Source organism: Opisthocomus hoazin, chromosome 5 (genome assembly GCF_030867145.1).
Source record: "Opisthocomus hoazin isolate bOpiHoa1 chromosome 5, bOpiHoa1.hap1, whole genome shotgun sequence".
NCBI classification, from domain to species: domain Eukaryota; kingdom Metazoa; phylum Chordata; class Aves; order Opisthocomiformes; family Opisthocomidae; genus Opisthocomus; species Opisthocomus hoazin.
In genome coordinates, this window is record NC_134418.1 from 57328975 (window position 1) to 57348809 (window position 19835).

Sequence of the window (19835 nt, forward strand, 5' to 3'; positions counted from 1 at the left end):
CGTGCGGCGCGCGCCCGGAACGGCTGCCTCCGGGCCCTGGTTGCGCGGGGGGAGCGGCGCGGCGGCGGACCCGGCCCCGGGCCGTGAGCGGCGGCCCTCCCCGTACACCCTCCGCTTCCCTTCTCCACGCCGGTAAGAGCGCGGCGGGTGGCCCCGCGGGGGCAGGCGCGACTTCACCAGGAACCGGGAAGAAGGGGCTCTGGAGAAGGAAGAGGGGAGCCCCGCGGAGGGACGGTCGCTGCCGGTGCCACGGCCTTGAGGACACTGGGCTGGTAGCGGGTGCGGGGGGGGCGGGTCGCAGAGGTTTGGGGAGGGCCCGGTTTGGGGCTCCGCCGGGGCGGGCTGCGGGCACTGAGCCGTGCGGGGCTGCCCGGCCCGCTCTCGGGCGGGAGGCGCCGGGTCCCGGCGCTTGGCGTGGGCGGCCGCGGAGCCGGCTGTTGGCGCCGTACCGGGACGGGGAGGCTCGGCTCCTCTGCTGCGGTGGGCACCGGCCCGCGTGTGGGACAGCAGCTGGGGAGAAACGGACCAGGCGGACAGGAGGTGTGTGCCTAGTCCGGGGCGGATGACTTTCAGCCGCAGTACAAAATATTTTTTGATCAAAAGATGGAGCCATTTTATTCTCTTAAGCATTTTGTTTTTCAAGAGTGACCTTCGACTGAGAGGCATTTTCTGCGTTTGTAAAGGAAGCGTTAGGGAGAAACTTGCAGCAAGTATTTTTGAAGCTTCAGGTGGTGGCTTTGGTGTAGCTCATTCAGAAATTAAGTTTTAACTAAAGTTTAGTTCTTCCACCGAGAAATCACCAGGAGGATGATATCTAAGGAGTTTGCAAACCTGATACATTTCAGTAGGCACTGAATTCGGGAAAGGTGAAAACAGTAATGGAGATATAATCGATTTATCGGTGGCAAACCAATGAACAGTGACATCTGTTTAAACAGTGTCTTCAGGTCCGTTTTTTTAGAATTGTGAAGTTTGGTGGTAGCAGGGATTAGCAAATCTCAATTGCACAGGTATGATTATCTCATGTGAAAAAATGTTTTTTATAGAACTGATTTTTGTGGCAACACAGCTATTCATGAGAACAAAAATATTTTGTAGGAAAGTAAGGCAGATATAACAGGAAAAGGGCTTCGTTAGACAAGGAACTCATGACAGAGCTCCAGTGCAAAAAGTACAGGAGGTGGAAGTGGAGATATAGGCTGCAAAGAGAGAATGTAGAAATATGCCCAGGCATGTGGGGATGGTGTTAGGAAAGCCAAAGCTGAGCTAGATTTGGAACTAGCAGGCGATGTCAACAGAATGAGATTTTGTTAATCAGGAAAAGGACTCACAAGGAAAATACGGTGCTGCTGCTGAGCGGGACAAGTGTTTTAGGGACAACGGACACAAATAAGTGTGAGATAGTTGATGCCTTCTTTGCCTCAGACTTCACCAATAAGGTCTCCCAGCCCTTTTGCCACAAGGTAGGGTTCAAGAAGTGGAGGGACTACAAGTTGGGGAAGAGGATTGAAACAGGGACTGTTTACCGGACAAGTCCATGGGCCCAGGTGGACTGCATTCAAGGGTGCTGAGAGCTGACAGTGTCTTCATGAAGCTACTTTCTGCCATCTTTGAAAGGCCATGAGACTGGGGGAGATCCCCAAAGAGGCTGGAGAGAGACAGATCTTGCATTCATCTTCAAAACCGGCAAGAAGGACAATCCAGAGCACTACAGGCTGGTCAGCCTCACTCCTTCCACCTATGGAAAGATCATGGAGGAAGCCATATGTGGGCATGAGAAAGAGGAGATAGTGACTGGGCATAGCCAGCTTGGGATCTACCAAGGATAAATCATGCCTGACCAACTGGCTTGTCTTCTGTGACAAAAGAACTAGATGTGAAGATGAAGGGGGAGTGTTGGATCTCATCTACCATGGGCTTAGGGGAACCTAATGGAAGCCTTTATATACCTAAGAGGAGATTATTGAGAAGATAGAACCAGTCTTTCTACTGAGGTGCACTGCAGGGGAACGAGAGACAGCACAAGTTGGAACTTCCAATTCGAAGTGAGAAATTGAGGACAGTTAGGCATTGGGAGAGGTTGCCCAGAAGGTTTGGCACATTCCTGTCTTTAGATGTTTTCAAGATCCAGCTGGACAAAGTCCTGGGCGAGCTGATCTGAATTCAGTGTTGACTGTGCTTCGAGCAGGAGGTTGCACAGGATGGGGGTCCCTTCCAAACAGAATGATTCTGTGGTTCTTAAATAATGTACTGTTTGTGACAAGTAGAAAACGGCAAATATAAGGCTACAGTGTAATCTTAGAAATTTTGGGTAAGCAGGTTACTGTGACATTAATTGAAATATTAATTTTAAAGTACAGTGTAAAATACGCTGTAGAATAGAATGTAAAATGAAGGATACCAGTACTAGTAACTCCATAGCAGAAGGTTTTACTCCAGTCTTCTAAAATTCTTTGGATAAGATGTCCAATAATTAAGAACCAATTAGTACAATTGTCCTGATTAATACAGTTGTCTGGACTACTAAAGTGTGTGAATTTTTAAATAATCCCTCATGGGAGATAACTGAGAAATTATGTTGTCATGAGTCAAGTCGTGATTAAAATACTAAAACAAAAACTGCAAATAGAAGTTCAGTTTTTCCTGCTTTTAAGAATTTCCTTGATCTACTTTATTAAGACTTACATTAAATCTGAACGTGATCTGGAAAAGGCATTATTGGTGAATAAGCAAAATCTGTCGCTGTCACAGTTATTAGATTAGCCAGGAAGAGAGAAAATACCAAGAAACAGAAGCATCCAAAGGGGGGGGGAACCACCCATGAATTGATATTATGGTGGTAAGTGAAATTGATTATTGATGAACACAGTGCAGTGCATTGGAAGGAATTTTGTGCTATTGATTCACGTTTCTGGGTTTTAAGTTGACTGCTACAGATGCTGAAGGTAGCTACAAAGGATATGTGAGTGAAAATCTTTTTAATTATCAGCGTCAGTGAAAAATAAAAGTATTGCTGAGTTTATAAAGAATGGGTTTGATAATAGCATTGCAATATAAATTGAAGGTGTGCACTTTCTTGGGAAAATATCTTCAATTGTACACCTGTCTCAGAAGATAATAGAAATAGGAGTTCAGAAACAGATGGATGAATATATCTTAAAATGCAAATAAATCTACGTACATTAGCTGAAAGTTATGATGAACAAGATAATACATGTGTAGGCATGCAAAATAATAGCCGGCAAATAAGTGAAAAGTGTTCCTACACCCAGGAAATCTAATAAGGCTATTAAATTGGAAGGCCACATATTCTGTCTAGTGCTCAATTAAGCTTGTATGCATTTGGCAGAAGACAACAGTATTCTCAAGAAATGAGAAACTCAAAAAATTCTTAGGTGTTCTAAGAAGAACAGCCCACTAATAAACATTTTTTTCCCACAGGGTTTTAAACCAGAGTAGTCCGCGTTCGGAGGTTACTCCATGATTGTCCATTTTAGGATTTTTAATATTACCACAGACAGTTCAGAGAGTTTTGTTACCTTATGTTTGGTCTTGTCTATCCATCATCAAACAGTTCTTATACAACAGTGAAGAAGTGTCAAACGGAGACCTAAGCTGAGAAAGGCGCTTTTAGGGCTAGGCTAATGGGTTAATGCTTAGTTGCAAGAAGGTGCGCTTGAGTTCCTGCCCCTGCTCCACGAGTTGCCTGCATGTTCCCTTCAGTTATTACTTTGTGCAAAACCAGTTGTGCTCTGGGTTCAAGGATTATAACATAGCCCTCTAATCTCACACCTGCATTATCAAGCTGCTGCACAAAAGACAGTCTCATACTCACTTTTTTCCCTATTTCTTTTTCCTAAACAACATTTGGATTATTTTCTGTATAAAGATTCTGCTCCAACAAGAAAGTCAAGGAGTGCGCTCGTGTGGAATAAGCTGTGTCATCATTGTTTAAACACACTGTACTTAGTCTTGCTCCAAGACTATCAAATTGCTGTATGCTGACTTCACCACCAGAGGAGCAGTTTACGAATGAAAACATGAATGAATGTAGTTGGATGTTAGGTTTAGAAGTATCAAACCACTGTTCTGATCTCTAAATGTCCAGACAAGACCACTACCAAAAGCAATATTTTGCCTTTTGGACCAGGCCACTAACTGGTATTAGCCTGTTTGACTGTTGTGTTATTGTGGTCCAGTAAGGAGAGCATACTGACCAATTTACTTTCTTTGGACGGTGCTATTTTTAAGATAGCTATAGATGTGTTCACGTTTCTTACCTTCTTTAACTTAGAAATAGATTTTTTTTTTTACTTGAAAATATATGCCTAAAATGAGTATACTTGAACTGTTTAATAAGCCCAGTTCCCTCCCTTTTCATGAGCAATTTCTTGTGATACGTTAGTTATAACTGCAGTAGCCTATGACATTGTAATTTACCCTTGAGATCAGAGAAAGAATTGTTGCAATTTCATATGCAAATAAAAGAACAAATACAGAGAACCCTTTTGAAATCTGGATTTTAACGGTTCCTTTACAATAGATGTCTTTAAAAAACTAGAGCTAGAAAGAAGTCTGGGAAGTGTTACCTTCAGAAAGATGAAAATGGAATTGGTGTGCTTACACTTGTTCTCTAAATGCTACAGGCATCTTGAAGTGGCTGCTAATGACTATTGAGGCTACCTGTTCCTTACATACACAAACATATTCCTAGAAGAAGCCTCAAAAAAGAATTTAAGGGATTTTTTTTCAATTTCAAATTTCTAAAAGTAGTGTTTTAATTCTACAGTTTTTGTTCAACAGAAGGTTTAGCAGAGTCCTAATCTAGGATTATATGGTGCTGAAACTTGGAAGGCATATTCACAGAACATGGAAGAGAGAACCTACCCACAGAACTCAGGAGCAGCCTGAAAATTTATCAGAGTTAGATGCATAAAAAAAGGGGGTACGTGCTTTGCACATGCATTGAATTCACTTTTTGTAAACATCAGAGAGAAACTGAATTGTCTGGATGGGGCTTGCACCGCAGTCTGCTTGATCAGTGAAAAAGCAGAGTAATAAGTGTGTAGTACTTACTAGCAGAAGTTCTGTGGCCACCAGAAAATGATTTGACAAGTAGCAAAGATTAAGGAAGAGAGAAGGGGCTCTTGAAGAGAGTTCTTAACTCTCTGTTGGGTCCATTGATAAAATCCCTATGAAGTTTACTGTGTTTCGAACTCCTTGATGATCTCAGTCAAGCGGTTCTCTGGTGTCTCGTGAAAGCTCAGCATGAGGTAAAGGTTCTTGGAGACTTCTAGGCAAGTGTTGAGGGAGCAGGCTGCCACTGCTCATGTTTTGGCCAGAGAGGTAAAAGTTCACTGCCTTGAATATCAAAAGGAATTCATCAGACAAAACCTTGGAAGCTCCATCTGAAAAAGCTGTCCAGGCAGTGCTTTTGAGCAGAACTGATGAAAGACTGTTCAAGAATGTCTTGTAAATTACTGTATTAAAAAAAAAAAAAAAGAACTCCTGATGTGTTTCAAATGAGATTTGAAGGGATTATTAACAATACCACTTCTCATCCATTTTGTGGAAAAGAGCAGGAAATTTCCCTTCCCATGTTATTTCTTAAATTATTAATTGTTAATCACTGATTAAGTTAGAGAGCTATCGATCTTTGTAGGGACAATTTCTGATGTAAATGCAGTTCCTTAGAGCTTCTGTTAAAGAAATTAACAGAGAAGCTTCCAGGGTGCAGGAATACATTGCTATGAAGCAAAAATTTTTTTAAATTCATTCTAAATGTTTCATCACTTTATTCCATTTACATTGACACTGTGGCATCTTAGAGCTCTGGATAGTCATTATTTGACATGAAAACCTAGGCTATCACAAGGGGATTTGGATAAATCACAGTCTGAGTTACAAATTTTCTCCCTGTTTCAGCTAAATTTAAAAATGGACAATGTATTTTTTCAAATTTTTAATATGTATATATAAAATCATATGCTCACTGGTTTATATCTCTTATATTGTGTGTTGAAATGAGCTGTTCTTTTCAGAAGTTTCAAAAGTTTATTTTTCTATAAGTAAGAAGTTTGTTATTCTTAAATGAGTAATGAGATCGAAATCAGTGTATGTGCAAATAATGTTAAGGAGAAGGGTAGTTACACTTATTTTGCATACTTTGTAATATTCTGTATGTATGGAATATCAAGAATGTGGAATATTTGTTCTGTTAATGTAAGTATGATGAGTTTGATTTCTGAACATCAGATATGCCAAAGAACAAATTTGACAGCATTTCAGATGTAAAGCCAAATTCAAGTGCTGCAGCTCTGAGGTTCACAATCAGTCATCTTCTAATGATGATAATTAATTCACATATCATCTTTGCTGTGATTTAACATAATTTCATTTTATATAAAAAAAAAATCTTCTGTGAGATAGTTAACCACGTACTGTTTGAGTTATCCTCCATCTAAATAAAGTTGTCACTGTTTTTCTTGTCTTTTTTTTTCCTTCATCCAAAGACATCGCTATGGCTGCTACAGTGAACCTGGAGCTTGATCCCATTTTTCTGAAAGCCCTGGGCTTCTTGCATTCGAAGAGTAAGGACTCTGCTGAAAAGCTGAAAGCGCTGCTTGATGAGTCTTTGGCCAGAGGAACTGACTCAAGCTATCGTCCATCTCAGAAGGTATTGGGATTTGAGAGCATTGGTCATTTTTGTGTGCCTTTTTAAAGCTCCTGCTTTTCCTGGTTTGTCTTTTATAGCTGAAAAGTTAAAAGAGAATCAGAAATAGAGGGGAAATAAAAAGCAATTATGGAATGTTCGCATTCATCATTCCCCTTTTATGCAACATAATCTGTTTGATTAATTGAAGTTAATGGGCGACAAAAAAAATCTCTTTAGCTTGTTAGTATACCAACACCTGTAAAAGAGATATTCAATACTATATTGCAAGCGTCATGACTTTGTAATAGTAGTTTTTGTATTCACTTTTATATTGGATTTGGCATTTTTGTTCATAAGCTATCCTACACTCTGTCTAAGGTGAACTCAAAATTATGTATTTCTTCAGTTACAATCAGTGCTAAAACGTCTTAAAAATGCAGATTTTTTTGCCACAGATAAATATGAAACAAAGCAAGCTATTTACTGATAAAGCTGGATCTCTTTCCTTGAAATTCTGCTGATAAAGTCATAGGAGAATGAAAAACACCGAATTGTTCAAAGCAGAAATAATGTGCAGGCTGAAACTATTGCCATCCAATGGACAAACATTATTTTTCATCTCCTGAAAATCACTAAACGCCTGCTAGAGAGAATATTTGAATCTAAGATTAGTGTATTGAAATAACCAAGCGGGGACATCCTCATATTGCTATGTATTGCCATATGGATAATGAGGTAGTGTTCTCCCCCAGGATACCTAGAAGTCAGCCTGGTGTGTTCTAATGATGGTCTGTATGCTGATGCATTAGTAATACTTCATTTCTGTGTGTATGTGGTTCCGAATAACTAAAAGGCACTATTACTGCTATACCATACATGGTGCTTGTGCTGTGTGGTCTAACTCCTTTCTATTCAAATTGTTAATTCCCTGAAACCTAAGCTGCAGTTCCCTCTAATACAGGTCTCAAAACTCTCAGGAGCCCTCTATGTCGGAGCTCAAAGAAGCATTGATCTGTGGTTTAAAGAGGAAGCAGGGAGCTGAATAATAGTGCAAGGAGGCTTGGAAAGCCAATTCTAATAACAGCTTGGCTGGGAGTCACCTGCTTTCAGGTGAGGCTGAGGCTCAGGCCAGAGGAAGAAATCTTTTGTTCTCCTCTTTTCAATGTGTCTCCAGTGTCAGCTGGACTGCAAAGCTCAGAAATGGAAAAAAGTACAGAAATTCCTTTCCTTGTGTTCTCGGGCTGCAGGATTAATTTGTGGTTGACCATGAAATCCAAGAACAGAGTAAGGAGCACAGGATTACCACAGTAGGGTAGATGAGGAAATCCATTTCTAACTCTGGATGCAACATGAAGTCAGCAGGCCGGGGGTGGGCTAAAGCTCAGGACCTGTCCCAGTATACAGCAGTGAATTACTCCCTTCTTGCCAGGCTAGAGGGTGGTACCTTGCTGATGCACATTGCTGTGATTAAGCACTCATATACAGACTCACTTGCTTATTAGCCATTGCTGACACTAATGCATCATTAATAAGAACTATTGGTTTCTGTCGGGATCTAAATTTGTTAACCTGATAGGTGAATATGGACTGAGATTAAGCAGAGGTCAATAATTTTCTCTGTAAGGGAATGAAATAATGATATCTGGTGACATCTGATGTCAACTTGTGTTTTCAGCTTATATTGAATTTTGTCCTCAGAACTATCTGAAAATTTGTGCTCATAATCTCTTTGAATTTTAAAAGCAGAAAAGTTTTCCTTTTTAATCAATGTTCCAAAGAGGATCTGTCTTTGGAAAAGGAGCATCTTTTCCTCTGGAAGGTGAGTGATAAGGGGAAGTTTTAATAATTGACTGCTGCTTAAATGCACTAATTTGTCAATGCAATATGAAAATACTTAAGAAATGGTGTTTTAAAAAAAAAGAAGTGTATATATGCATGATCAGTATTGGATGACATGGTTTGCCTATCCTGTTAGTTAACTAATTGCAAACTAGGAAATAACTCAAGTGTAAGTTTTGCCTACAATTTTTGTTTCTGTTTTTAGGAAGTAGAGCAACCAAAAGTGTCTGTTACAAAACCTATTTCCAGTAAGCAAGAGCCTAAAGTTTCTTCTAGTTTGCCTTCTGGCAACAACAATGGCAAGCCCACTACCTCAGAAAAGGTGAAAAAAGAAACAGAAAAGAGATCTACTGATAAAGTAAGCAATTTTTGTTCTCTAGTGAAAGAACTTGGTTAATAAACTTCAAGATGTTTTAGACAAAAGCTCTCCTTTTTAACCTGTGTAAGTCAACTCCTCTAGTTGTGCATAGCCTGAGAGCTGCATAATCCAATCATGTTGCCGTTTAGGCAATCCGACAAAAGTCTTGTTGTAATTATTCTGTGAATGTTTTCCCTGCTCATTGCAGGGGGTTTGGACTAGATGACCTTTAAAGGTCCCTTCCAGCCCAAACTGTTCTGTGTTTCTATATTTTAGTTATCCTGATAGTAAGAGGTTACTAAAATGTAGCAAGATGAGATGTGGGATTCCCAAAGCTTTTTCAAGGATTTTGAGGTGAAGTACGATAAGTGGACTTGAGCTTCTAGTTCATAAATATTTTTAAGAAAATATCTATCTAAGGAAAATACGTTCTGCTTATGCTGTGTAAATACACCTTCTTATACTGCTAACCTAATTGTTCCGGTCATTTTTCTCATTTTCATAATATCCATTAGCTTTTGGCATTTTCGCGTTCTCTCTGTGTGTGTAACAGATAAAAGGGGATACCGCTGAAGGAGCTGACACACCAAAGAAGCCCAGACTAGAGAAGCAAGAGGCTCGTTCCTCTCCTATTACGGTTCAGACGAGCAAGGATTTATCCATGCCCGATTTATCTAGCTTTGAGGAAACCAGTGCTGATGACTTTGCTATGGAAATGGGATTAGCCTGTGTTGTTTGCAGGTAAGTCAAGATTGCTTCATTGCAATTGTGTGGTTACCTTTTTTTTTTTTTAATTGTGTACTATTGAGTAAATGCTTCTTGTAGTTTTTATTCTGGAAATCACTTTAAGCACATATCCAAAATTAATAATACATTTAAACATCCTTCATGAATAAGAATGGTTTTTTGAAAATGGAACCTTTAATGAAAAAAATAACTTTTCTTCTTCAGGAATGGCAAGTGAAAAATAATAAAACTAGATATGATGCAAAATCTACCATGACATACTGATTTTTAGTTATTGGAAAACAAGTTAAAATATTAATGGCAAATGATAAGTATTTAGAAAAAAACAGTTCTCTTCTGAAAACATTTTTTAGTGGCATTATGAGATCTGTGTTACTCCTCTTTTCATAATCATTTGACATTAGTGTACACATAGCCATGTTTTTTCAGTTAGCAGTGTAAATATGTCTTGCAGACAAGACAAGTTCATTTTACTTTTCAGCAAGGACTTTAAAATTGAATCTTAGGAACATTTGGCTAACAATACATTTCGTGTTAACAGAAGTATGAAATGTGCTTTTGAATATCCACCCTGGGGTCAAATCACTCGAATGAGGATTTGGTTTCACAGGTCACTTATGTCCTTGTAAGTCCCCACTGCTGTCAAAAGGAATAGTCTGGATCTCCCATTTGTACCTCCTTCCCTGTCCTGTTTAGGGGATGTATTACCCACACAGGTTTGTGATCAGCTGAATCAGCTTCTGGATCCGCTCTCCACTTTTTTTTTTTTTTTTTAGTAGGTTTGTGAATGTAAGTGCTTATGCTGGCATGTGTGTGGATGCAGAAATGTAGAGCCAGGACAGAAAGGAAGGTGGGACTGGCCTTTTGGTAGCATTACATGTTATAGCTCAGCCTAAGCCAGTTGGGAAACCATGCTTTGTAACTCTGTTCTTCAGTCATTTCCATGCTTGTGCCTGTTGTGCAGATAAGATGATGTTTCCAGTGCATGGAGGATAAATTTCCATTGTTACAGCTATTTATACTGATAACCAGTTGTGAACTGATGAGATTTCATGTCTCATTATTCCCATGTGTTAGCTCAAATGTTTAATTTCTTATTATAGACATTGAAAAAGGAAGAACAGTTAAAACATTTGAAGGACAAAATAAATACTTCAATTTTACCTTTCTTCCTGCAAATTCCATTTTTGCTGTCTCCTAAAGGGGCAAAGCCCTGTTCAGCAGTATGTTAAAATGCTACTAAAACCAGTATGGTATTAACTTATTTGGCAGGAGGGGATAAAGAAAAGTTTTGTTTAGACAATCTTGAGCTGCTGTGGATTAGTAATTCTGCGTCTTCCTCAGCAAAGGAAAACATGTACAAGCATGACGAGAAATGCCTGCAAAGTAAAGAAAGTGCAACTACTGTGCTTAGCATGGCTGAGACTTTGCTTTGAAAAGTGTAGGCCAGGTATGTGGTTCCATTAGTTGTTCCACAATTAATGTTTAACCTGACTGCTGAAGATGTTTCTTCTAGCTGATAATGGTCACAAATTCATATACTCTTGCAAAAGACGCATCTATCCTGGTTAACTGAAACAGCTCTCATTAAGCTGAGGCCAGAGGGAGGAAGAAACACAGCAGGGAAAGAAACAACCCAGTAGAGAGGGGATATCAAAAGTCACCCAATGCTCAGAATTTGTTTTTATTTTACATGAAACGTGCTGGAACTGATGTCATGTGGTTCTCAATCTCCAGCTCATATCAAACAGAGTGTTTTTCAGAGTACTTGTGTTTTGGACTTCCTGAATCCAACACATTGGTTAGTATTCAGCTATTTACTGCTCAGCTTTCAACATGTGGGCCCTTTTTGGGGTTGGCCATCTTGAGACGAAATAGTAACATCCCAGTACGTATGAAATGTAAAAGCACTGGATACTCTGTAAAATAACTCAAATATGAATGGTATTTAGAAACTGACATCTTTTAATAACTCAATCAATTATTCAATCAATTGTGAATGAAAACACAACATCCAGCTGCAGAGTAGGTGGGGTTCATAGCCGAAAGGTTTATGTTTATGTTGCTTAAGAAGACAAGTTAATAACAAGAACCCAGCTGTGTGTTCACAAATGCAAAAAAAATGCATTTGAATATTAACTATTCCTTTTTTATAGATGGAAAACTAAAGTAGAGCCATTAAATGTTTGCTCAAGATTCACTGTCAAATGTATTTTCACAGTGATTAGGAGTATCTAACTTTGATGCCTGTGGTGATTTTCATCTTGTTCTTTTACACCAAGTTAGGCATAACGAGAAGAGGGAGTATTACAATAACTTCAGTACTACAATAACCCTCTGCGAAACCTGCAGATGTTAGACAAACAAGGCTTACCAGTTATATGGCTCCTCAGTTACATGAAGAAGCAATACTACGTGCAGTTTGCAAACGATAGTGAACTCTGTCTCTCCAAAAAAACCCCAAAATGTATGCCTTTAAAAAAGCCTGATTTTGAAAGAACAACCTTATTTTTTATGAATACTTTTTTGTTTGTTTTCTGAAGGTAAAAAAAAAATCATTCAGTTTATTTCTGGGTTACCGTGTCATTTAAAAATAAGTCTGGTTTAACATGTTTCTGGGGATAAAGAATTCATGTTTTTTTAATCGATCTGGGATTGTTCTTTGTAATTTTAAAATAGGGTGAGTCTCCTCCATTGAGACACAAGGTTGAAACATCACGGCTTTCATCTGACCCAGTTTATTTAGGAATAACAAACAAAACGGCTTTTGAAATATCCTGCACCTAAAATTATGGGCCCTGGAATTTCAGAAAGGTTTCTCCCTCTGTTTTTAAATAGCCAATTTAAAAGAGAAATATTTCTTAGAAAATGTTCTGGTGTCCATATGGACAGTACTTTCAGACTTCATTTTCCTGTTATATAAAGAAATAAGGTATTACCTTTCCCCACCTATCTACAAATAGAGTTTCCATGGTTACCTGGGTACCTGCTCATCGGGGATATGAGCAAAAGCAGCTTAGCAATTAAATAGCCTGATTTGTCATCTGAAGGAAGAAATCATTAGGAAAATGGTATTTGTCTAATTCACAGACATCTCCCAGTCATGTGTATATCACTAATTTGTCATTTATACACTGTGATTACTTTCACCAGGGGCCCATGCAAAATTAAGTCCTCATCACCAGCTTACATGTTTGCTTCAAGGCAGGACTGCACAGTTAATCCTTTCTGTTCTACCTTTACACGATTCTAGTATTATTCCAAGTGTCTGTTTGTGTAGTAGGAACCAAAAGGATCGTTAATAAAACATCTTTAAAGTAGTATACAGCTTGGGTGATGATGCTTTTAAATGCTAGCAGAAAGCACTCTCACAGGTATGTCATTGAGAAATTATTTGTTCTTGAATTGTGTTGCTCTACAGCTTACAGTAAAATTATTGAAATGTAAACTAGGCCTTCATATGATAATATAATGAGGAAGTAATAATTGGTATACAGTGAGGTATCCATGGAATGTCTAGGTGAAACAGAGTGGGTGAGACTTACTTTTCTAATATAAAAATCAAACAGGGAAATCAGAAGTGTCATAGAATAGTAGAATGCTTTGCATTGTAAGGAGCCTTTAGAAGTCATCTAGCCCAACCCCCCTGCATTAAGCGGGAACATCTTCAACTAGATCAGGTTGCTCAGAGTGCCGTCCAACCTGGCCTTGAATGTTTCCAGGGATGGGGCATCTACCACTTCTCTGGGCAACCTATTCCAGTATTTCACCACCCTCATCATAAAAAATTTCTTCCTTTTATCTAGTCTACATCTACCCTCCCTTAGTTTAAATCCATTGCTCCTTGTCCTATTGCAGCAAGCCCTGTTGAAAATATTTTCCCCCTCTTTCCTGTAGGCCCCCTTCAGGTACTGAAAGGCTGCTATAAGGTCTCCCCGCAGCCTTCTTTTCTCTACGCTGAACAGCCCCAACTCTCTCAGCCTTTCCTCATAGGAGGGGTACTCCAGCACTCGGATCATCTTTGTGGCCCTCCTCTGGAACCCGTTCCAACAGTTCCATGTCCTTCTTGAGCAGAGGGCTCCAGAGCTGGACACAGGACTCCAGGTGGAATTTCACCAGAGCAGAGTAGAGGGGCAGAATCCCTTCCCTCGAACTGCTGGCCATGCTTCTCTTGATACAGCACAGGATATGGTTGGCCTTCTGGGCTGCGAGTGCATGCCTCGTGTAGCTTTTCATGCACCAGTACCGCCAAGTCCTTCTTGGCAGGGCTGCTCTCAATCCTTTCATCCCCCAGTCTGTATTGATACCAGGGGTTGCCCCGACCCAGGTGCAGGACCCTGCACATGGCCTTGTTGAACCTCATGAGGTTCACACAGGCCCACTTCCTGAGCTTGTCCAGGTCCCTCTGGATGGCATCCCATCCTTCTGGTGTGTCAACTGCACCACTCAGCTTGGTGTCATCTGCAAACTTGCTGAGGGTGCACTCAATCTTGCTAAGTCATTTATGAACATGTTAAACAGCACCACTCCCAGTATGGACCCCTGAGGGACACCACTTGTCACTGACGTCCACTTGAACATCGAGCTGTTGACCACTACCCTCTGGCTGCAACCTTCCAACCAATTCCTTAGCCACCAAACAGTCCACCCATCAAATCCATATTTCTTCAATTTAGAGAGAAGGATGTTGTGGGCAATGACCTTTCAAATATTATGGAGAGTGGCTTGGCAATGACATCAACCCATTCTCTCAGGACTCTGGGATGCATCTCGTCAAGCCCCACAGATTTATACATGTTTTAGTTCCTCAGGTGGTCACAGGAAGAAGAGGAATACGTTTCATTGGCCACAGGTAGAAAATATACATGAAAGCAAAAATATTTTTAGTTTTTATCTGAAGCCTTGCAAAATTTGCAACAATTGGATAATCCTTTAAGTGCTTTCTCCCATAATCTGTTCTTAACTATTCGTTCTGCAGGCAAATGACAGTTATTTCTGGGAATCAGCTAGTGGAGTGTCAAGAATGCCATAATCTCTACCACCAGGACTGCCATAAGCCTCAAGTGACAGACAAGGAAGTGAATGATCCTCGGCTTGTGTGGTATTGTGCCCGCTGTACCAGGCAGATGAAGAGAATGGTAGGAGTCCGGTTTTTGTATGAGCCCTATTTGAACACAGCAAGCTATTTCTAATATGTGAGAGTATTTTATGGGTTCCAGAAATCTTTGGAAGCATGTTGGAGCACCATTTTTTCTCAGCAATGCTTCCCTTGCTGCAGCTGTGTTTTTTAATGTAGCATCTCAAAGAGTATTCTGTACTGTGCTTCTTAAACAAAGCTTTTTGAAAAACAGAGTGGAGTGAAGAAGAGTGAATTAGGATTATTTCCTACTTGGTAAGTAGCAGTTGAAAACTTTGTATTTCAGGCGATACTCAGTTTTTAGTACAGGTCTACCAAATGGCTTTACAGTTTTAGTTTTCTTCTCAGCTTTGAACATGAATGGTTGTTTTTCTTTAAGACAAAACTGCAAATTATAGTCTAGATCTTAAGTGCTGAGTGTTCTCAGGCTTGGCAATAAGCTAAGGGCAGCACTTCCCAGGAAAAAAACCTCTATTTTGATTGATCTGCATGTGAACTTTGTGACTAAACAGACTAGTTATTCCTGACCCCACAAGAACCCTACTCATTATGAGAAACAAACATCAGACTAAGAAAGCATCTTTGGGTGCATGAGACACTAACCATTAGTTTGCATGACTTTAGTTCTGACATTTTAAAATCAAACCCTTTTATACAGCAGAAAACGTGTTCTGTTTTGGAACTGATAACTTAGCAAATTGTTATCTGTTAAAATGGCTCTACTAAGAAACAAGAAAAGAAGGCAATGTAAGATCCTGGCCTAGGAGTTAATCATCACTGACTGAAGTACACGATTATTCTGATGGTCATCAGGCCTTTGAACTCAGAGGAGTGTTTGCTTGAGATCAGTTGTTGCACAGGATAGCCATTGCAGCCACTGAACGTTTGCCTTCAGTATGCCCTTTCCTGTTTTTGTTTCAGCATAAATTCTACCACTTTATCTGCCACTTCTTAGCAGACTCTTGCAGCCTGTATCCCAGTACTGCTGGATTATGTCCTGGTCTTCCTCAAGTTCACCTGTCTTTGCCTTACTTCTGTGAAGGCCCAGTGCTTTCCTGTTCCTCAGGTGTCAACACTGCTGCTCTTTGCATGCTGATATAACACGTCCTATTCAGTATGCTTTTTGGCTGGACTCTGTCCCCAGTATCATATTTGGCACTACCTCCACGTGCCCTATTGGTTTATTTCTCCGGCATCGTTCACCTTGAAATTGTAAAGGCCAGATTGCAATCTGTAAACGCTCATGCTTTTTGTTAACAGTTAATGTTATAAGACCCGTAACTAATTTGGGGATTCTTTTCCTAACACACAGGCTCAAAAGACACAAAAACCACCTCAAAAACCAGCTCCTGCAGTGGCTTCAGTTGCACCAGCTGTGAAGGATCCATTGGTCAAGAAGCCAGAAATTAAGTTAAAGCCTGAAACTCCACCAACTTTTCTAGCATTCAAGAGAACAGAAGTCAAGGTAATGTAGTATAAATTTTACAGAAGAAGAGTTTACATTTCACTGCACAGAGTATATTTTTTTCAATTAGACCAATCTTTTCTCACAAGAGTCATGAATAAAAATAGTCTGCTATACCGTGTGTACTGAGTAGTACCGTAGGATAGTGTTTTTGCATTAACATTAAAAGAGCGACAGGGAAAAAACCCTCAGTTCAACTGTAAGTCCCTAAAGTATCCAGCTCTTGACTGTGTTTTTATGTTATAAGGGAGAAAATGGAATTTACTCCATGGTTTTTTTTAATTGATATTTTGTACAACTAGAAATCCTGATAAATGTGTGCTCGCAGGCCAGAAGGCCAGCTGTATATTGGGCTGCATCAAAAGGAGCATGGCCAGCAGGTTGAGGGAGGTGATTCCACCCCTCTGCTCAGCTCTGGTGAGACCCCACCTGGAGTCCTGCGTCCAGCTCTGGATACCTCAGCACAGGAAAGACATGGAGCTGTTGGAGCAGGTCCAGAGGAGGCCACAAAAATGGCCAGGGGGCTGGAACACCTCTGCTGTGAGGAAAGGCTGAGAGATTTGGGGTGGTTCAGCCTGGAGAAGAGAAGCTTGTGGGCCCACCTTATAGCAGCCTTTCAGTACTTAAGGGGGACCTACAGGAAGGATGGGGAGGGACTCGTAATTAGGGAGTGTAGTGATAGAACGAGGGGTAATGGTTTTAGACTGAAAGAGGGTAGATTTAAATAGATATAAGGAAGAAATACTTCACTGTGAGGGTGGTGAGCCAGTGGCACAGGTTGCCCAGAGAAGTTGTGGATGCCCCATCCCCGGAAGTGTTCAAGGCCAGGCTGGATGGGGCTTTGAGCAACCTGGTGCAGTGGAAGGTGTCCCTGCCCATGGCACGGCGATTAGAACAAGATGATCTTCAAGGTCCCTTCTCACCCAAACCGTTCTCTGATTCTGTGAATTGTATAAAAGATACAATTTGCTATCTGTGGTCGAGTGACATGCATATTTTGATAGTTAGAAGGCTTCTGCTCATGATAATAGGGAAACTGTAGCTGAATCTCTGGGATATAATTTAGGAGGCTGTTTCTTATATATGTTGCCTCATGCTTCTGCTTCTCCCAGGTGTTTAATAAATATTGTCACAAGTTGGTCAAAGGTGGTAAACCAGAAGCAGTGCAATAAATAACATAGTAGTCTAACAAAGGATGACCCTTACCTAGGAAAACACATCTTTAATTCAGAATCAAAGCAATTATTCATATGCTCAGTGTTATGTTTGCCGTTGCTCTGCTTGGATGCAAACCATCATGAATAATATGATGGCTATTGCTCAAGCACTTACTTGTGAATATCTTTTTTTCACCTCAGCAGAGTTATTTATGTGCCTAAATGGGTTGTAAGAGTGAGGCCAGATTTTATCCATCATCTTTACTGTTTAGAAACTGTCTGGATATATTACAGAAGGGGTATTATTTGAAGAGAGGATTTTAATTTCCATTTTGACTCTGTCATCTGGTATAACTCTGGTTTAATAATTCAACACGTTTATTATCCCCTTCTGAAAATTTGGGATTATTTGGTTTAAGGTGTAGGAATGGCCCTTAGTGTGTACGGCACTTTGCAGGCAAGGAAAACTTTGTTTGCAGGAGGTTTGTTCTTTAGCAGTACCTGAATGGGAAGACTACAGGAAAGAAGTCCAGTGAGTTGTTGTTTTTTTTTTTGAAATTGTGTCTATGGTACAGGATGCTAAGAACCAAGAGGAGGGAAGGGAAGGAAAGGAAAAAGTTTAGACACTTTGACCAAAAGACTGTAATAAATGCAATACTTTATTGCTGTGTCTAATTTTTGTCATCTTGTTGGAAAGTGACACCAGGTAATGACAGTAAACAATAAAAGGTGGTGGCTTGCCTCCCTTTTTTATACGTCACAAATTTAGGCTTTTTGTAGTTACTTCAGTTAAACATAGCCTGCTAGCTGTATAGAAGAAAGGGAAGAAAAGATAATACTGTTTTTCTGTGGCTGGGGAATTTAAAGTTGGCTGCACTTGGCATCCTTTGCTTTTCTTGTTAATACCTTTAACTGTAGTGACCAGTGATGAAACATTGTCCACTCGGTGTTACTGGGAAAGGAACTGAAACAGAGACTTGATCTATTCCTGCTGTGATGTTACACAAATAGGTGCTACTGTAGTAAGAATGTTTGCTTTATTTTAGACCTCGGCAGCCATTTCAGGGAACTCGGCCAGTACAAGTGTTTCCTCTTCAGCAACCAGTGGCCTTACAGGATGGGCTGCTTTTGCAGCTAAAACCTCCTCTGCCAATCCATCAACTGCCAAACTGGGATCAACAGCACAGAGCGCCAGTGGGAAACCTGCAGCTTCTTCAAGTAACCAGAAACCTGTGGGTTTGTCGGGGTTGGCAACTTCCAAAACAGGACTAGGGTCAAAAATAGCCTCTGCCAACAACAGCACAAACCCTGTTCAGCTGAAGCCTCCGCCACCTCTGACACTGGGGAAAACCACTCTTAGCCGTTCGGTCAGCAGCGACAATGTCAGCAAAGTAGGTCTACCTAGTCCCAGCAGTACGGCGCCGAGCACCAGCAGCCAGGTGAGCAGCGGGAACGGCAACAGTGGAACCACAGGTAACAGTGGGGGCAACGCAAGTAAAACCACAGCAGATACTGGCAATCAGTCAAACTCCCTAAAAGGCCCGACTTCTCAGGAATCTCAGCTCAATGCTATGAAAAGGTTACAAATGGTCAAGAAGAAGGCTGCTCAAAAGAAACTCAAGAAGTAGTATGGCTGCTTGCTAGTTTTGTTGGTTGTGTTCTGTGAAACAGCAGTGTTGGTGTTTTTCTTAGAGTATCCCCAGGTTACTGGACTGACATGGCAGTTAAATCAGGGAAGGCCAAAAGTTATGTTACACAAGAGGTCAAACTTTGATAATCCTAGTATTCCTTCTGACTTTGTAAATCTATGAATTGAATATATTGGAGGAATTCACTGTTATATGCCCCTGGTATTTAGCTCAAACCACTGAAACTTGAAATTGTAAAAGTTGGGTATTTTGGAATATATAAAAAACCAGCTTTATGTGGATGCTTAATAAATTGAACTTACTGAAATTGTCAAATAAAAGTATTGTCAATCTGGGAAATCATTGTTGCTGTTCTATCACCCCATTTTCCAATACTTAAAATGTCTCAGCTCTTCAGAGTTGTCTATAGTGTGCAGAGTTAATGAAATTTATCCCAAATTATACAGTTCCTTAGAGAAAAATATTTACTTTTAAACAATTTCAAAAATTAACTTAACATAAACAGGCAAGAGACTGGCATGGCTGAGTTGAGACCTGCTGGTCAAACTAAAAGGCAAGAAGGAAATGCACAGAAACTGGAAGCAGGGATGGGGAGCCTGGGGAGAGTACAGGGATGCTGCCCAGTTGTGTAGGGATGGAGTCGGGAAGGCCAAGGTGTGGCTGGAGCTGAACTTGGCAAGGGATGCGAAGAATAATAAGGGCTTCTACAGGTATGTCAGACAGAAAAGGAAGGTCAAAGAAAGTGTACCCCCTTGGTGAGCAAGAATGGCAAACTGTTAACAACTGATGAGGAGAAGGCTGAGGTACTCAACAGCTTTTTTGCCTCTG

General features: G+C 40.5%; 1 protein-coding gene across 4 annotated transcripts; it reads left to right on the top strand.

Annotated features, from left to right (window-relative positions):
- Positions 1–23: 23 nt before the first annotated feature.
- Positions 24–19362, top strand: INTS12 (integrator complex subunit 12). Of its 4 annotated transcripts, XM_075421396.1 has the most exons (8): positions 24–132; positions 4790–4945; positions 6513–6676; positions 8700–8852; positions 9406–9593; positions 14578–14737; positions 16049–16201; positions 18405–19362. In XM_075421396.1, exons 3-8 carry the CDS (start codon positions 6521–6523, stop codon positions 18984–18986), a joined length of 1392 nt encoding a protein of 463 aa, XP_075277511.1. In that variant the 5' UTR covers positions 24–132; positions 4790–4945; positions 6513–6520; the 3' UTR covers positions 18987–19362. The 4 variants fall into 4 exon arrangements, with proteins under 4 accessions (XP_075277511.1, XP_075277510.1, XP_075277512.1 ...); XM_075421395.1 differs by lacking the exon at positions 4790–4945 and having other exon boundaries at positions 25–132; positions 18405–19361; XM_075421397.1 differs by lacking the exons at positions 24–132; positions 4790–4945 and adding an exon at positions 8399–8474 and having other exon boundaries at positions 6539–6676.
- Positions 19363–19835: the final 473 nt, after the last annotated feature.

Excerpts from the sequence above, each read along its gene's own strand:
- INTS12 (XM_075421396.1), top strand. The coding sequence starts at position 6,521 with ATGGCTGCTACAGTGAACCTGGAGCTTGATCCCATTTTTCTGAAAGCC. Across the intron at positions 8,853-9,405 it reads AAAAGAGATCTACTGATAAA|ATAAAAGGGGATACCGCTGA; the intron begins GTAAGCAATTTT and ends TGTGTGTAACAG. Across the intron at positions 16,202-18,404 it reads TCAAGAGAACAGAAGTCAAG|ACCTCGGCAGCCATTTCAGG; the intron begins GTAATGTAGTAT and ends GCTTTATTTTAG.